General features: G+C 29.4%; 5 protein-coding genes across 7 annotated transcripts in view; 2 read left to right on the top strand and 3 right to left on the bottom strand.

Annotated features, from left to right (window-relative positions):
- Positions 1–19,200, bottom strand: part of LOC145181174 (procollagen galactosyltransferase 1-like) — a 381,403-nt gene that overhangs the window by 133,209 nt on the left and 228,994 nt on the right. The window lies entirely within an intron of this gene.
- LOC145181173 (glycogen [starch] synthase, muscle-like) overlaps positions 1–19,200 on the bottom strand; it is a 361,885-nt gene that overhangs the window by 113,691 nt on the left and 228,994 nt on the right. The gene's annotated exons all lie outside the window — the stretch shown is intronic.
- On the top strand, positions 5,751–11,970 carry LOC145181182 (CD151 antigen-like). Its single transcript, XM_090101265.1, has 7 exons — positions 5,751–6,539; positions 6,813–7,004; positions 7,244–7,318; positions 9,322–9,426; positions 9,619–9,780; positions 11,432–11,521; positions 11,607–11,970. Exons 1-7 carry the CDS (start codon positions 6,468–6,470, stop codon positions 11,661–11,663), a joined length of 753 nt encoding a protein of 250 aa, XP_089957391.1. The 5' UTR covers positions 5,751–6,467; the 3' UTR covers positions 11,664–11,970.
- Positions 11,943–14,142, top strand: LOC145181177 (uncharacterized). 2 transcript variants are annotated; one of them, XM_080056203.2, is made up of 3 exons: positions 11,943–12,709; positions 12,827–13,089; positions 13,322–14,142. In XM_080056203.2, exons 1-3 carry the CDS (start codon positions 12,405–12,407, stop codon positions 13,975–13,977), a joined length of 1,224 nt encoding a protein of 407 aa, XP_079912329.2. In that variant the 5' UTR covers positions 11,943–12,404; the 3' UTR covers positions 13,978–14,142. The 2 variants fall into 2 exon arrangements, with proteins under 2 accessions (XP_079912329.2, XP_089957381.1); XM_090101255.1 differs by having other exon boundaries at positions 12,338–12,709; positions 12,827–13,085; positions 13,322–13,585.
- On the bottom strand, positions 13,306–17,943 carry LOC149883253 (uncharacterized). 2 transcript variants are annotated; one of them, XM_090101257.1, is made up of 2 exons: positions 17,835–17,943; positions 13,306–15,708 (listed from the first exon to the last, which is right to left on the bottom strand). In XM_090101257.1, exon 2 carries the CDS (start codon positions 15,545–15,547, stop codon positions 14,414–14,416), a length of 1,134 nt encoding a protein of 377 aa, XP_089957383.1. In that variant the 5' UTR covers positions 15,548–15,708; positions 17,835–17,943; the 3' UTR covers positions 13,306–14,413. The 2 variants fall into 2 exon arrangements, with proteins under 2 accessions (XP_089957383.1, XP_089957384.1); XM_090101258.1 differs by lacking the exon at positions 17,835–17,943 and adding an exon at positions 16,444–16,515 and having other exon boundaries at positions 13,306–15,692.

Raw genomic sequence — 19,200 nt, 5'->3', positions numbered from 1 at the left:
ACCTTATCCTGTTGTAGCTCTTGTCAAAAACTTGCTGTCCCCACATTTTTTGTCCACTCCGTTATTACATTCTAAAATAGCCACAGGTTTGTAGTTTTTACTTATTTACTAATTAAAATAATGAAAAAAAGTCCAGTTCTATGGAATTTATTAACATTTAAAATTATATCGTGCTGCAAGCATTATTTATGTAAAAATGAGAGCCTAATTACCTTATTTTAAAAATGATATTCTTATTCGAAGTCTACTCCGTTACGCGTTTTTATTCCGTAAAATTACAAATTTTTATATGGCGTGTTTTAGTACTCTTTAAATCTTTTGGACAATATAGCAATAAAAGATTTTAAAGATGTTTTCCAATGAGTAATAATGAGATATTATTGATTATGTATAATTATGTCTACTCCGTTACTGTCAACTCCGTGATTTCCTCTTAATAGCGGAGTTGACAACAACATAACGGAGCTGACATCACGAATATAAAAAAAAATCAAAAGCTTTAAACTAAGCTATTTTCTGCATTAATGCAGAAAATACACCAAAAGTTTATTTATTTATTGTTATTAAAATATATTTCAAGATTTACATTTATTTTAAAAGCCAAACGTATTAGAGTCAAATGTAAATAAAAACCAAACAATAAATGAAATCCTAATACTAAAATACTTACAAATTACTCTTACAATAAATTGAAAGTAAAAGAACGTATATATGGTAATCATATTTAACGCTGCAAGGTAATCATATTTTATCGCTGCAGTAAGTCCCTAATGGTTGACGTGTTTATTTAATTAAATAAACATCAGTCATTTACAACTATATCCGACTCTTTGAGGCACGATCCTCCTTCTATATGGGCACATCTGGAACCCGTGTTAATTGAACTCAAGATAGATAACCCACAAATTACAGATCTTCATTTTTTTTCTGATGGACCAACCACACAATATAGGAATAAGCAAAACTTATTATTATTTTCTACATTGATATACGAATTAAAATTTAATTTAGCCAGTTGGAATTTTTTTGAAAGTGGGCATGGCAAGGAAGCACCAGATGCGATAGGAGGATCTGTGAAACGTCAGGTAGATCAATTGCTTAACATGGGTTGTGACCTTCCAGATGCAGAAAGTTTATATAATTTTCTTAACAATGGACATTCATTAATAAAGTTTTACTATATTGAGGGATCCAAAATTATTTCTTTTGACTTAAAATGTTCCAAAACATTAAAGGCTATTACAGGCACTATGAAATTACATCAGCTGCACACAGACAGAAAATTTAATGTTTTGTATCGAGATTTAAGTTGCTTCTGTAAGAGGGCTACAGTTTGCACATGCTACAATTTAAAGCGATATATGTTTTCCAAAAACACTAGCACGGTAAAAAAATACTTGTGTATTTTATTATTTTGCTTATTTATTTGCTTCTATAATAATTAAATTTATTTTAAGTACTTCCGTGAACTTCTTTTTAATATTTCAGAATTTTAACAGTGATGAAAGTATTACTTCGGCCGATGCGACGGATGTCAATGATGACCAATTTCAACATTTAAGCAACAATATCATTGATCTGGTTAATTTCGATGAAAATTTGAATCTTGTTGATTGAAGCAAATGATGTTGTGAGCGACCACAACTTTCTTCACATTAATGATGTATGGTAATGATCCAGTAACGGAGCGGACAGTATTTGTACAATTTAAATCCGAAAATGATTTTTGTCGAGTTAGTTTCTTTTTTAAAGACGCTTTACCTTTTTTTAAAAAGACAATGTACTGAATTTATTTGTATACTAAGATTTTCCCTTTAATTTAAAATGTAACTTACACTGTTTTGCTTTTAAATAATAAATAATTAGCAAATGTCAGTAAAGGAGCAGACATTGTCACGTAAATTAAATTTTTTATGTCATTAAATTTGGCTAATATACTTAACATGTAGGCTGTAGTTATAGTACCCAGTATATTTCATTACAAAAATAGAATTTGTTACAAAAATAATAATAATTCACAAATGTAGTTACATTTATGTTACGGTAACGGAGTGGAAAAAATTATTGGGCCTCATTACTTGATGATATCCAAAAACATTTAAAAAGCAGTTCGTGCAAAACCAAATCTATTTTGTACATCCCTAATGATAAAATTTACCATACTTGTTAAAATTTTATAGATAGTCCAAACTTTATTTTCATGCAACATTAGTTGCGACAAAACCGTCTTATGAGAAATTGACTCATTAAACATCTATTTAAGCGTTTGTACTGGATCTTAAATATCTGAGACGAGTGCACTGATATTAGACAATATCTGAGAGGGGGGTCAGGTAACTTTAACTTTATTTTCCTAAATGCAGTTTATTCCTTCCCTCTCCGTTCAATCTCATTTTGCTTTCCTTAAAATGTGTATGTAAGAGTTTCTATATCTTCGAATTTGTTGAACAGTTGACATCACTTGGAAACTTTGCAATTTTGCCTGCCTGGTCGAAAATGAGCCCAAATCGGTCGAGAATGAAATCCAAAAGCCTTTAATTGTTTGAAAAAGTTAGCATCTTGGTTTGTTTTCGGTTGACCTCAGTTTGTTTAAAGTTTCTAATACGGTTGAGTTTTTTAGATAGTCTTTTCATCGGTTTCCGATATAAAAATATCATTAGTTTTTATGACTGTCTCTGGAATGGCTATTAACTCTTCTAATTTTCTCTGAAGTATCACACTCACCGGTGTAATTTCATACGGCATCTTACTAAATTCTATAAAGCCTTTTATTGTATTGTTCCCAGTGGGCAGCAGATGTCAAACCGATGTCGAGTTTACGTTGGGTTTTCATCGGCGATGTCAACCGACTTATTACGACGTTGTTATAACATCGCGATAACGACGTCATGACGATGTTGTCTTACCAACGTTGTTCTGACATCGTATGGCCCACTGGGTTGTCTGCTTTCTAAGTGTAACTCTATTTGTAAGTATGCTGTTTTTAAGTTAATGAACATTTTGTGAACAACTCTTCAGCCGTTTGTAGTGAGTATTAATCAGCTTCTATGTATAGATCAATCGTTCTTTTATAATCTGTAATCCTCATTTCTCCATAAGGGCAAGACGCGACTACAAAAGGCAATCCCCATCTTGAATAAGGAACCTTCTTTTCAAATAATTCTAATTTCTAGATTTACTGCTTTCTATTGGGCAAAGAGGGGATTTCTAGATTTTCACAACGAGGGAACAGTCCTCAATTTTCTGACAATCTAAAAAAAAAGAATTTTTTTCCTCGTTTGTCAGAAATTAAAACGTTTTAATGATCGTGTTAAATATTTAACGGTTCGCAACGTGCATATTGTTCACTATTACGCCTTTTTTCATTAACACGTCACTTGAAAATAAAGCAGCACCATTCCCATGACAACATATAACGAAAAAAAATCTTATTGCGGTAAATGGTCGCCACAACTTTTCCATGTATTTGCAGCGCTTCAACTAAATAGGTTTTTAAACTTACGTTTATTGAGATAAAATTCTTAATTTCCAAACAACATCTTCTCTGTTATTCCTTTTTCCCTGGCCAATAACAAGCAAGAGATTACGTTTATTCTAGCCAAATTTGGCTGTAGAAAAAGTTGGTCACCCAGACTGGTCTATGTATAATTTAGTCGCCTATATTGATCTATTAGTAGCTTTCGTCTATTGGGGCATTTCTGTGATGTTAACTGAGCCAAAAGCAGCACTAACAGAATATAGTAATAAAAAAGAATAAAAAATACATGACTAACACATTTTTTTTCATATACAGTTTTGTGCGATACATACGAATAAAAATCATTCAGCTCTTTTTGATCAATAAAGTTTTTTAAAAAAAAGTACTGAGGACTTACTAGAAAAAATAGTAAATACAGAAAGTATTAATTTAATTTTATACAGAAAAAAATTCAGAAAATAAATTGTTTATATATTAAAAGGGTTTAATGGATTGACAATTCGAAAGAAATTAACCTTTTGTTACGTGTCCTTTATTTTTTTTAAACTGCACCAAGCTTCTTAAGTATGGTGTCAACCAATTATTCATGTTAAAACCGGTATAGCATATTATACTTTTTTACAACTTCCCACAGAGCTTTTTTGTTCCGAGGTTTTTGTTTTACATATTTCATAACTTTTTTATAAATTTTCCATAGAATTTAAATCTGGGAATTTTAATGGCCCATCCAATTGTCTTATATAATTATGTTGGAACCGTCTTTTGACTTTAGAATCCGTTGTCCTGCTGATATGTTCAGAGTAAATAAGCTGCTACTTACCCAGTGGGTACGCATTGGACGCCGCGGGGACGATGGGACGTCCGTGGGACGTTGTGCGGACGATGCATGCCCACTGGGTAACGTCCTCTAAACATACATGACATTTCATTTTACTTGATTTAGTTTCATTTCATTTAATTTTATATTATTTTTGATGGCGCTACTGGAGATAAACGGAAAAAGTTGTTTACATATTAAAATAACAACATTATTTACTTTAAACTAGTGTTTCCTACTTTAAGAATTTAGGTTTTAATAGAACTTTTATTAGACTCTCTTTAATTTTTTTTTTGCTAACTTCAAAACATGTGCTTTTATTTCAATTGTAAATAATTAACTGAACATACATAAACACTTATAAAATTTACTATGCATAAAATTGCAAACACATGTTTGAGATGTAAAAATGCAACAAATGTTTGAGAATCAACTAAAATTAAAAATTTTAAAATGAAAGGATATTACTGTGGTGTGTTTATTATTATTTTTATCGCTACAAACAGCTTAAACAGATTGAATAGAAATAGCTTCAATTGACACCTGTCGTCATTTTTTTCAGCAACTTTAAAACAGAGTGTAATTATAAAAGCACACAAAGTTACTGTTAGGCATTATTCTTTTTATATCATCGCAAAGTTAACATCACTCTTGAAGTTTATTTGGTTTTTAAGCTTAGTACTGCTACTGTCACTATATTTTTTTTTGCGTTAATGACAACCTGACAGCATGGTTACTTAATCATCTGCAATTAGCCACAAAATCATCAATTACTCAGGTGCAACATCAGCACGATAATATAGTTACACATTTGATGATTTTACCACAAGCAAGCAAGAAAACACATTCGAATAAGTTCTCTGGTGGCGCTGCTGGCAAAGACCAGGATAATTCTAAGATACTAATAAAAAGAAACCTTCATGAGTGATTGATTTAGGTATAAAGACGCTGAAAATATCAAGTATATTAGCTAAAGTTCAACTCATCATTGAATTCATTAACTTAGGTACCTATGACCGTGAACAAAAAGGTAACTTTTGCTTATGCACTGATTACAAAAAAACTATGGCCTGTTTTAAAGACTTTTTGTGTGACTTGCATCAACTCATTATGAAACCGAACTTCAGATTTGAAACCTGACTTAAAATTTCAAGTTCAATTCTGGCATTAGGAGATCGGAAAAGGTTATTATATTAGTTTTGCTACTTAGGGATAAAGCTACTAAGGATAATTTATAAAATGGATAATGCATCAGTCTCATTTTCGGTTTTTTATTTTTTAAAAAACATGGGTGATTTGCTAAAAAAAAAATTTAACTTGAGTTTTCTGAAACTTCCCAAACTTGTTTTTAATTAAAACATTTAACTCACTAAACACTCAACAAAAAGCAAAATCTGTAATAGTAACCACGGTTTGGAACCACTCATTAAAGGTAAAATCTTATTTCTTAAGTTTAGCTGCAATCAATTAATTAGCGTTAAGTATATTTTGTAAAAAAAAAAAAAATGGTTTTTTGCCACTCTTTGTCCTCCAGAGGCACAAAGCGACGCACGATTTTTTCAACCAACTATAAATAGTGGAACGGGCGAGTGAGGTTGAGGAGGTGGGGCTTTCAAACCAATTATGGCTGTCTATGTTTCCCCTTAATGACTTTAATTTTAGGTCAAGTTTTTGGTTTACACTTATAAAGTACTATGTTTCTAACATAACCACATATCTCGGTCATTCTACCGTTCCATACAGGCTGTTTATTATGTCTTTATGTCTTTCTTGTAATTTGGAAAATATATAGGTAAATGCATTTAGTAGACTATTCTTTTTATAGTATTTGTATTTAACTAGTCCTTCGAAACGAAATTTTAATCCTCTAAACATCTTTCACTGTAAACATATCTACTTTTAAAAAAGACCTCATATTTCAGAAATTTCGAAAGAAAGTAAATATCCTTTTGTTTGAAAAAAAAAAAAAAAAAAAAAAAGCTTGTACATCCACCTACCTGTACTGTTAATGCATGGAACAACCATAAAGCATCTGTTCAGCAAAATTTTTGTTAAATAAATTTCATCACTCATCACTATAAATCTGTACATTCCAGCCTGTCTTTTTAGATTAGATTTAAGTTTATATATGCAGTAACTAAACATTAATAGCATAGAGAGTCTATCTTCAAAATGGGAAAGCGTGCATGTGTCTCATTAAGTTGTGTGAAGACATGGTTTATGGTTTTTGCAGCAATATTGTGGGTATGTAAAAACTCTTTGAATTTTGTATCATGTATTTTTAAGATTTATATTTAGCTTTAATTTTTTAACAATTTTTTAAATAATTTTTTATTATGTAATATTTTTTAATTTTAAAATACAGCAGCTAGTTAAATTAGGTTAAAATTGTTGTATTAGGTTTTTTTTAACAGAAGTGAAAATAAATATTTAAAAAATATTTACTTATATGACTGTAAATTTTGGCATAGAATGTAAAAAAAAAATAAATAAATAAAAACAAATTTTTACTTTCAGCTATGTGCAGCAGGTGTATTTGGAGTTGGTATTTGGACTTTAATTGCAAAAAATGAGTATGAAACACTCCTTGGTAGTGTCACATATGTAACGACTGTTGGTTTAATGATTGCTGGTGGTTTATTTGCAATGTTTGTATGTATATTTGGGATTATTGGAGCTATTCGTGAAAGCAGGTTCATGGTCCTTGGGGTAGAGTTTTAGTTTTTCATATTGTGCACAATATAATAATCAATTTAGACAATTACTTACATTACATATATATATATATATATATATATATATATATATATATATATATATATATATATATATATATTACTATTACTTACATAAACATTACTTACATTTTAATATTAGTTACAAGTATAAGGGTAGTATAAGATTTGTTAACTTTAAAATAAAGTTTTTTCATTTTCTTTTTTTTTTAGTTTTTTCTTATGATAACTATAGTTTGTTTGATCGAACTTGTTGGTGGCATAATGGCTTATGTATACAAAGGAGCAGTATGTTATTTAAATATTTATTTCAATATATATGTATAAAAATACTATTTATTTCAGTTAATATGTGTGAAAAAGGTGAAACAAAAGTTATGTGCTTTACTGAAACTATTCAAATTTTAATTCTTTATTTATATAAGAAAATTGTACAATTTCCCATTTTGACCGTAGGCAAATTATAAATAAATTAATTAAAATTTAATCAGATTTTTAATGTTGAGCCTGCTATTTATTTTTTTTTAACTGATAGATTTTAAATGTAAAATAAATAAAGCAACTTCAAAGAAAAAACATTTAAAAAAAAAAAAATTTTAATAATAAAATCCATCCATCTTAAGGTCGAATAAAAGTATATTTCATAAAAATTCATTCCCAGATGGTTCCTTACTAAAACTACTGATAAAATTTTTAAACAATCTAACTCTTTTCAGAAGAATGTATTGTTGAGTCCTGAAAACTACTTGTAAAATAGAATGAAAAAAAAAGCTAATTATAGTACTTTATCAAGTGCAACTTCTGTTTGATGAAAATGGGAAAAAAGTGTACAACCTCATTTATTAAATTTCAGCAATGCAGCATCCTAAGCTAACCATTTTAACTTTGAATCATTAGCTGATTGGATGATTGCAAATGAGTTTAAGGACTCATAAAGTTGAAAAGCATGTTGTATCTTTACATGAATTTAATAATAACTGTAAGGTGTAAAGGTTTTTGAATGTTGCTTCTTTTTTTTCATTTTTCCTTTTTGAATAAAAATGAAATTAAAAGGTTATGTTAAGTAATATTAAGTGTGAAAAAAAACTTCCAAGTTGCATTTCATTTTTAAAAAAATATTTATAAAGAAAAAAATATAAAAATAAGTTGTAATAAGATCAGTTTGCAGGTTTAAATACACAATTCATGGTGGTAGATTTTGTAAAATTTACTTCAAACTTGCTTTAGCTTTTCTACCTGTTAATTGCAAATTAAATCCATCTTGATTGAGCCTTATCTAAAATGTCTCGTATCATCAGTGCTGTACTATTGCAAGTGCTATTTACTGGGACTCCTATTTTTCAGGTGCCCCCAAATAATAAATGCATTAAAAAAAAACCTCTCCAATAGCCAAAAAAGCAAGAAAAATTGCTTTTTGATTTATTTGTATTGTTTTTTAATTAAAATTAATCAAAGTAATACAAAAAAATTTAAAAAAAAAATTATTTTCAGTCTGTACAGGGCTCCCAAAATTTACAGCACAATGCTGCATTTAATTATATTTCTTTTGCCATTTATAGTCAGTTTTACCATTCATAGCCCGAAATTAATACTTACCTAACTCCACCTGAACCTAATATAGAGCTTTGATTGATCACTCCAGAAAATTTACTACAGCTTTTCTGATTTTGGCCTCCTTTTTCCTAAATCAAGACCACAGAACATCATAATTCATAATTTTTTTTTGACAAACTGTGCTAAAACATATTAAACTGAGATAATTTTTCTCAAACAATTTTGTTTGATCAAAAGCTGCTCAAATCAACAATTTTTTTTGCTGCAATGATCAGTTTACTATAAGGAAAAGTTAGTTCTTTATTATCTTTCATCTTTATCCAAAGTTTTCAGCAAAATGCAAAGTTTGCTGACATCTCTAACAGTTGTTAAAAAAAGAAAAAACTGCAACAAGCAGTAAAACAAAGTAGTGTAAAATATTAAATTAAAATAATAAATAAGTACTCATTATATTTAGTTGAATAAACTAATAGCTTGTAAATGGAACACACTTGATAATTAAAAAATTATAGTATAGCAATACATTCTTTATTAGGGGAATTGTTAATCCCAAAGTATTATGATTGTATCTGCAAGTTGACTGCAATATTTGCAATCAACAACTTTATCGATTGAGGTGTGATAGGAGTGCTTTATCAAATAAGGGGATATGTATAAACAAGTGTTGTAATTTATTTTAACCATCTTTATTTTAAGAGTTTGAGATTATAAATAGTTAGATTTCTTTTTAATTGAAGGTCCAGACAGAGGTGAAAAGAAGTTTAAATGTGACTATAGCAACTAATTATGGATTACCTGGAAATGAAAAGAAAACAAAGGCAATTGATAGACTTCAAATAAATGTAAATATTTTTAGAAATATATTTAGATTTAGATTATGTTATAGATTTGAAAAAATATTATATTTACAAGATTAGAAGTAATATTATTTATAAGACTGAACATAATTTTGTTAATAACAACATTGTTTACCTAAGAAAAAAAAAACTCCTGTAAAATTTAATTTCATATATTTTTCATTTTTAAATTTTAAGTATAAATGCTGTGGAGATGTTGATTATAAAAGTTGGGAGAGGTCTACATGGTCCAGAAAAAATGAAAGTGCTATTCTAGTACCTGACTCATGCTGTATTTCACCAAGTGAAAATTGTGGTAGACGTGTGCATCCTTCAAACATATGGAGAAACGATATGAATGTAAGCATATACTTTTATCATAAAGTGATTTTTTTTTTTTTGGGGGGGGGGGGGGGGTAAATAATGTCAGTTGAATAAAAGAATGCCTAAAAAAATTCCAAGTTAAAAGGTTTGGAATCAATTGCAATTTTGCATTTGTGAAAAGAATTCCACTAATGCTCTCAGAAAGAACTTTCCTGGTTTTCTGACCCTTGCAATGCATGTTGAAGCTTTTATTAAAGGTATTTAAAGACCAAACACTGTTGCAGGGATTGCTGACTGTTGCATGCACTGCTAGCCAACCTGGTACTTCTTGGTCTGCATGCAGCCCAATGGCTTGCCAAAAAATTGATGCTGCATCAATCCTTAAACTATGATAACTTTAAAATAAGACCATATACTGACAAGATTTTTTATAATTAAATGACACGGTTCTTGAAGAATTTTTATATTTAAATTGAAATGGTTCTTGAAGAATTAATTTACAAAATTTTAGGTTGCAGTTTTTTGAGCCTTCTAAAGTTATTTTTCCTGCAATTTAGTGGTTATTTAGTGGTTATTTGTTACTGAAAATTTTATTGATATAATAATGATAATTTTTATTTGAAATACTAATGACAAAAAAGTTAAAATTTAATGACAAATATTTTAATATCTCGTATTTGAATATTGATAAATGTTATGTAACTTTGATGGTACAAAAAAAAAAAATTTCTTTCCATTTTTTAAAATCAAAACACATTTTAAAATCTTATCAGTCTATTAAAACATTTTTTAACAAAGTAAAAACAAAAAGGAATTCTATAAATTATTAGGGAAAACATGTAAAAGTGATTTTTATATATAATCGTTCAGAAAATGTTATTAGCATATTTTCAGTATTTTCGTTTAAGCCCAGCTAACCATAATGCAGTACTCACAACAGCTAGCTATGTTGGGAAATGCAGCCAGCTGTTATAAGTTGTGTTAAGTCAGTGTGATCAGTGTAATCCATTTAAAAAACTTATTTATTTGGCATGTGATGGGATTTTAGAATGGTAGTTGCGGAAGTTTTCATTTCTTTTCATTTTGAAAAATATTTAAAAGAAATTTAGGTACTAAAGATAAAAAAAACATATTTCTACGTACTCAATAACATTTTTCAATAACATTTGAATGTAAGTATAACAGTGGCTCCACTAGAAGTGAGTTATGAGCTGCAGCCATGCAGCTGTTAGAGTATTTTCAGTTAAGTCTTTCTGCCAACGTTGTTAACATCCTAAGTAACATTTCCGCGAGATGTTTATGAACTTATTGCTAAGTATAAAAATATCATTTTAAGGTATAATCTGCCTTTTTTTTATGTCTCAATTACTTTATCAGTTTCTTTTTTTTTTTTCTTTTTTTTTTTAATGAACTAGACATAGATTTTGCAAAGAAGTTACTTTTTCATTGTGGATTGATTTTATTAACTTTTTTCTGAAACCCTCTTCATTTAACATTTTCCGTTAAATTCATTTTTAAATTAATAAATTAGTTCTCAAAAGGATGAATGTTACATTTTCGTGCTTAAAAAAGAAAAATAGCAGTATTTTTTTTTGTGGGACAAATAAAATGACGTTTTTTTTTTTGTTTTTTTTTTTTTATATGTTCATTTTGCAGACCTATTTTTTTTTTTGCACTTTCTTTACAGCCCCTCGGATGTTTTGACGCATTAGAAAGTTACCTGCTCAATCACTTGTTCATAATAGGCATTGTTTGTGTTGCTTCTGGAATGGCACAGGTTTATACCAACTTACTTTGAAATATTAAAAATGCAACTACATTGTTGTCATTTTTTTTTTCTTACTTTCTTTTCTTGATTTCAGGTTATATGCGTGGTGCTGTCCATGTGGTTGTATCGCCTGATAGTAGAGTTTCGGTGATTTTTTTAAAACAAATAGGCTAGCTAATAAAAACTATTATCGATTTTTACTTAATGATTATTTTGTACTTCAGTTTTTGTTACAAACTTGTGTAAATAGTTTCATTAGTCTAATCGTAAAGTACATGTAACCGCGGTCGTACTAATATGCGAGCCCGTTAGAATTTGGCACTCAGGCTGCATATTTTTTCCATTATATAAACTTGTTACTTTTTTTTTTTTTTTACTATGTAACCGTTTTTATTTCTTATTGTATTTAATATTTTATTTCAAGATATTTGATAGAAAAAAAAAATTACTTTAAAAAAGTCAGCTAGTGCTAAAGTTTCCCAAAACGTGATAAACGTGCTTTTCAAAAGTTTTAAATTCCGACGTTCGATCTATAAACAGAGGAAACGAAATTTTATTTGTAGATTAGATGCAAAATAATGATTAATCGCAAATAAAGACTTTTCAATTCTTTCTTTAACATGCTACCCTAAAAACTGGGAACTAAGTTTGGAATACTATTCTTCTAAAAAATGCTTATAGGTTACTTTTCAAACACCATGGTAACGTGAGATTTGATCGCAATAACATTAAGACTAAGAAAAAAAAGCATCATTGTTCAAAAAGAATTTTCTGTCTCTCATTGGCAAAAACCATTCTTGAAGGCTTTTAATTCATTTTTCAAACTCCTAACTTATTTAAAGGTTCTTTTTTTTTTAAAAGAATAAGAAAAAAAAAAAAAAATCACGAATGAATGAAGCTTAAATTCCTGCTGTCCTATCTTTGCGCCAATGCAGTCTTTTTTCTATTGGCTTACTTCATTATCGAAAAACAAAAAAAAGATTTTCAATTTCTTTTTCTTCTGGAGACAAAAAGATCTATTCGCAAGAATGATGGAGCAAAACTTCCATTATGCAAGAACATTTTCGACATCGCTGAAGGCAAATGGTTTTTACGCAATGACTTGAAAAAAAACGATTTTGAAGAAAGAAGGCGTTTAGATGAAGAAACACGTTTAAGTATGGGCTGGCCTAGGTTCCTCTTTCGAAATGACTCAAGGTAAATTGCTTTTGGAAGAAACAACAGACAGAAGAGATTCAATCCTTTTTTTTGAGAGATATTTTTAATAGGGATATTCTGTGTAACTGACGATGAAAAAAAGTCGTTTATTCTTAGATGCGGCGCTCAATATCCAATCCTTGACTATAAATTACGTGGTCAATGTAACCCAGACAGTGACAAACCATGCTGTAACCAAGTCTCTGGAACGTGTGAAAATGGCATTGAAAATTGCGAGTGCAGCCAATGCACCGATTTTCGATCTAGCATTCCAGCTGAACTAGGAGAGTGGAAGCCGAATGGATGTCGTTTTAAGTACCTATCGCACGAAGAAACATGTGATTTATTTCTTAGAAGAAAAGTTAATATGGTATTTGTAGGTAGCTTTTAAACTTGTTTTTTTATTTATTTTTTTTTTTTTGTTTTTTTTTTTTGTATCTTGAATTCTTTGTGATCATAATACAAAAAATTATATCAAAAATAATTATAACGATAAGAATTACTATCACAATTAGAATTACACCATAATAGTTTTACCTAAAGGGCGCTAAGTTTCTTTTCTTCAAACAGATCTTGTTAAGTTGTCATTTTAACTCTTTCTTTTTTTCCCAGGGGACTCTTTAATTCGACACATTCACACGTTAGTTCTGATGATCCTCACCAACAATTACTTTAATGGTAGCATTCCTTATCACATCGATGAAAGAGATAAATCTGCGTGTACTGGAGAATATCAAATTACAAATAAAGATTGCAGTGTCAGGGTCGTTGCTCAGCACAGTGAAGAACTACCTCGAGATGCTATCTGTAACGGAGCAAAAGTAACGATCAAAATGATTCAAGATTATAATCAACAACTCATGCCAGCGGTTTATGACGCAATTAATAAAACAATATCCCAGGAAAACAACTGGATTATTGCAGGGGTCGGATTACATTATCAGTTAAATTTTGAGAAAATGAAATATGTGTATTTAGACCCTCTGTGGAATTTATTGAAATCGTCTAAAAACAAATGGCCTAAACTTATTTGGTTTGATATCCATGGAATATTCGGTTTTTTACGAATGGTCACAGGTGCAATGAATGAAGAAATAGCGATATTCAATAAAAAGCTTTACCAATATTGGGAATTGAGAAATGTAAGTGTAGTAAATACATTTAATTTTAGTCACAACCTTCGGAGTTATGACGGAAGACATTACGGGGTTGGCTTTAATAAACTAAAAGCTCAGCTACTATTACACATATTAAAGAATTCGGTGTGAATCAAATGATATATGAAAACGAAAGTATATATAAAAGTTTTTACATGAAAGCTTTTATATGTATAAAGTTTTGTATGTTTGAAATTTTATATATATGAAGTTTTATTTGTATGAAGTTTTATGTGTATGAATTTTTAAGAAATTTGAAACAATTAACTACTAAAACCTGTTTGCTTTTGTGTTTTTTCTTAATTTTTTTTTCTTCTGAATAAATGTTTTATGTTGCATTAAATTCAAGATAAAAAATTTATTAAGAAAAAATTTTTAACATTCTGTAAAAAATAATTTAGCAGCCATACATTTCAATAAGTATCTACCCTTCGCTTTACTTGTCAACAACGCTTTGCTTCAACTTCGCTTAACTTGCCAACAACGAAGAAGTCAACCATGGTTTAAATAAACTAAAAAATTATACAACAAAAAGACTAAGAATATTTCACAAATCCTTTTTTTCATTAACTTCGTCACAACCGACTAGCTCTTTAACCTCGTCTTTGTGCCATGACATCACGTGATTTCTTAATCCTCGCCTTCTTCCGAAATGCCTACCACAAAGTTTACAATTATATCTGGAGTCTTCTTCGCCGTGTAACTTTGCATGTTTTTTCATGTTGCTGGGATCGCTAAACCGTTTGCCGCACACATTGCACTCCAGTGGTTTTTCACCAGAATGGGTTCTCATGTGAATTTTTAGCACATATTTACGGCAATACGCTTTACCACACAACTGACATACAAAACTGCGTTTCTTCGCAGCTTCTGGATCAAAATGCTTCATACTTTCTGTTTTCGAAGATGCCATTATTGGCTGTATGTCATTACGTAAAGGAAAGTTCAACGTTTCAACACTTGAAGATGAGATACGATCTGAATCAAATGCATCTTTACTAATGGAAGTTGGAAGAATATAGATCGGTTGGTAAAGTACCTTTTGGTCAACATGCTCCGGACTATCCAAATGCACTGATTCATCGTTTTCAGATTCTTGTATTCGTTCTTGTCCGGATTCCACTGCTCTTTTATCGAGGAGTTTAAAAGATCTACGGTCGTCTGAGAATCGTCCATCAAAACATCTGTCATCTAGATACCTGCGGTTAGATTTAACGACAACCTTGTCGCATTCGTCAAACCTCCGTTTGGTTTGTTGGGACGATTTTTTTAAGTAAGAACTCATGCTAACTTCATCACTTTCTCTGTGGTAATCTTCTAATATTCGAACGTTTTTTAAAAGTACTAATCCATCTGAGTTTTGTTGATGTGAATTATCGCTAGAGGACTTGGGTCTGCCATCAAACGCTTTGTGGAAAACAGTAGGGCAGCTTGAACGATGAGCCGGTATTAAAGTAGAATACTTTTTGAACGCAAATTGGTCTTGTATAAAATGTTTCCTCTCGCCGTTTACGATTTTCGATGACCCTGTTAACTTTTCACTAATTCCTTTTCGATTAAACTCTCGCAAAAGTGTCGATGAGTCAAGCAAAGAATCTTTAGATTCTTCGAGATGTTCTTGATTTCGAAATAAAAACGAGTCAAGAATAGTTTTCCTTATTCTTAATTCCTCTGAGTTCATCTTATAAATCTTTCGCAAAACAAAACCAGCTTATTTAAAGGTTTTTTTTTAATTTTTCGTTTTGTTCTGCATAGTTCACCTGCTATTGCGAAGGCAGGTGTTTCTATTTGTTTCGTACTTTTAAACGTCGTTTCTTCGTTAAAACCTGCGTACACAAAAACCTGTTAAACGAAGGAAGAAAGGAAAAATACAAAAATAAAACGAGAAGCTAGTTCACACATTGAAGCAAATATACCGCCAGTATTTCCCGTGACGGAGACTTTAAGCATTTTTAGTCATTGTCTCCATTCTAAACATTTAAGTTTTTAACATTAAACTAATTTTTCAACTTTAAAACAAAAATGTTTCCAAAATGTTCGCGACTATCACAAACAAAGCCAATACAAAAGCCAAAGATTGAAGAGTCTCTGCGGCAAATCACTAGAAAGGTCTTTCTTTGGAGTTGACTAATAGGCCAGGTTTTGCCCTACGCAACGCCCACCTGTTTGTTTTATTTATGCTGTTGTTTTTAAAATGCTGAGTTTAAACTTTTTATTTGCGTTTCGATATTCTCAAATATTTTATTTTTATTTCTGTTGTTGTTTATACAATTTTATGCATATAATAATTTATATATAACTTTCATTGATATTATAGTTTTAATAAGAAAGATAATAAAAAAATTTATTTCAAAAATAATCATGTCTTAATTCAATTCATTTCGAGAATATAGGGAAAAAAACTCTTGCGTGGTATAATTTCATGGAGGTATTGGATTGCTAAAGTCGTTTTAGTCAACTTTGAAATTGCTTTGTTTTATTGACAACTGTATATCAATCATCAATACACTAACATATCACCATCTTATTTTATTCTACAAATAATCTCGGTAACAAACAAGTTTCGTAAATACAAACCTCAAAAACCACTATTTGTTTTAACCTTGTGAATTTAATGCAGTAGGAGGTTTTCTTTTAACATTTTGAGCTCGTATTAAAAGCAAACAACATATACAATATATATATATATATATATATATATATATATATATATATATATATATATATATATATATATATATATATATATATATATATATAAGAATAAAATTAATGATGGATTGATGGGAAATAACTGAGTTTTTTTTACACAAGCATCAAGGGTTTTTTTGGATTTTAGTCTCTTGTTTGAAGATTGGTATTTTACCATAAATTTTCAAGTCAGACATTTTCGTGAAAAAAAGTTCGCTTATCGTAACACCGATCTCAAACGTCTCAACAGGTCCAGCCGTTAAACAAAAACTATTGAAATTTACGCAAAAACCATGGTAACCTTATTTGTTTTGAGATAAAAATTAAATTAAAAAACCGTTTCTTTATTTAAAAATTTCTATTACACTTTTATAGAAAGTCGATTTGAATATAAACTTTTGAAAAGGTCACATCCTGACACTACCCATAAAAATGGCGGAGTTACATAAGATTATATCTCGCGTTATTTTAAATCATATTTATTGAAGAAAAAGTGTGAACAAGAATATATTTTCTCATTATATCAAATATTTTAACGTAAAAATTGAAGAACGATTATTGGTTTAAGTTAATTCAAATTTTGAACAACAAATCTAAAAAAATACTTGTCACCTCATTTAATATTATAACTTTTGCATTTCAACTTACTTTGGTGTAAAAAGTTATAACTGAATGAGGCGCGAAATGTTAAAATTCTATTAATTTTTCGTTCGAATAGTTGATAGAGAAATCTTTAAAAAAGGAGCAATAAGATAAAGAAATGTTACCGCCTTTATACCGAGACCACACCAAGACTAAATACCGAGACTATCAATACATACCGATATAACAACGAGAATACATTGTAGTTTAATGAACAAAAAATGGTGTTATTTTTAATGAAAAAAATTATACACATTTATTAAATATTTAAATTCGATGCAGTTTTCAAATTCTCAGCATAACGCTATTAATATTTAGCAGAAAAAACTCTAAAATTAAAAAAAGATCAGCGAAATATAATTCAACATGTCATTTGGTGCTGCTCTTAAAATTTATTTGACATACCTATCGTTACAATAAAAATAACGCAGGTTGCGTCTAATCTAAAATTTGTCTGAACTACAAAGGGCGTCTGAAGTTTTAACAAGTTTAGATAAAGATATTCACAGGGGGTCATCATAGGATTTTAAGAGTTAGATTTTTAGGAGATAAACGATTTTTACTTAAAGATACTTGATGAGTTTTTCTTTCAAAATCATGCAACAGCAGTTACTAAGTTAATTACAACTACTGACCTCTTTAAACAACTTGAATTAGTCACAAGTTGACAACTGATCCAAATGTGATGGGCCCACTGGGCATTGAGATTTTTTCAAGCATTAATAACTTTTTCTAAAAAGATAGATATTTCTTAAAATCACCTATTTCAGGACGGTCGGTAATTATGGATGGTTTTAATTAAAGTTTTGTAATTCGCGTAAGTTTTTATGGTTAATGAAAAAAGAAAGAAGAAAAAACTCACAAAAAAAGATTTATGAGATTAATTTAAAAAAGAATAACTTTGTATCCTGAAAAATAATTTTGTAACCATGAAAAATTTAATTTGAAGCAAAGCAATATTTATTTAATTAAAAACATCAAAACAAACATTAAAATAAAAAAAACTTTTTCAAAAAAAAAAAAAAAAGAAAAGAAATAAAAATAAGTAATATTGATATTAAAAAAAAAATGCAAAAGTTTAAACGACATCGATTACGGTACCAAAACACGATCTTAAAAAATTGTTTTCTCATCAAATAAAAACAACAACTTATTTTTAGTTGTCTTCACATGTTATTTGGTTTTCATTAAAAACAATATAAAGAATATTTTAAAATTACAAAACAAAAAAAAAAAAGAAAAAGAAAGATGAGAAAAGAATTCAACTTTAAGTATTTAAGAATCTATTAAAATTTTTACAACGAAATAGGTGCCTTTTAAGCAGCATTGTCAAATGGCTTTGTCAATTTAATTCCTTTGTGTTGATTCTTTCACTCTTTGTAACCATGGCATCTGCTCAGAGATTCTTCTCAAAACTGAAACTAATTACAACTTCTTTACATTGCACGAATCAAACGCATGCAAGTTCCTTATTCCTAATAGCGATTGTTATGTTAAACACGATGAAATTCAACACTATAATCGTCAATTACTCAAGAGCTAGATAACAGATTTAAGCATAAGTAAATAAAAAAATCTTTATTTTCGTTAATAAAATAAAATTGTATTTATCATATATTTTAGACGATTGTAGCATTCCAAGCGATCGTCACGCAAATTAACAAAAGTTGAAAAAAAGAAAGAAAAAAAAAACAATTGGGAGTTGAATATTTTTTTTTTTGGCTTTCAACTCCAACTCTTCCAAAAACTTTCGACTCACCATCCCTGGTTAAATTGATCAAACAAATTTTAAATAGCGAAAAAGTTTCGAAAATTTTTCTTCAAAATCCTTTTTTGTCACAAGCTGTCATTTCAAATTTAACCGGTGCACCGGTTAATTTCAACACCGTGGTGTTGAAATTAACCGGTGTTTTGTACAATCTTCAGTTCAATTTATTTTGCGGCGACTCAATCTATCGAAAGAAAGGATTTAAAGAAGAAAACAAAGCAAAATCATTCGAT

This window comes from Hydra viridissima, unplaced genomic scaffold, assembly GCF_058129835.1.
Source record: "Hydra viridissima isolate aposymbiotic clone 2 unplaced genomic scaffold, HvirCarnegie_v1 scaffold_10, whole genome shotgun sequence".
Taxonomy (NCBI): Eukaryota; Metazoa; Cnidaria; class Hydrozoa; order Anthoathecata; family Hydridae; genus Hydra; species Hydra viridissima.
The sequence above is the reverse complement of the archived record's forward strand: the minus strand, read 5'-3'. Positions and strand labels throughout refer to the sequence as shown.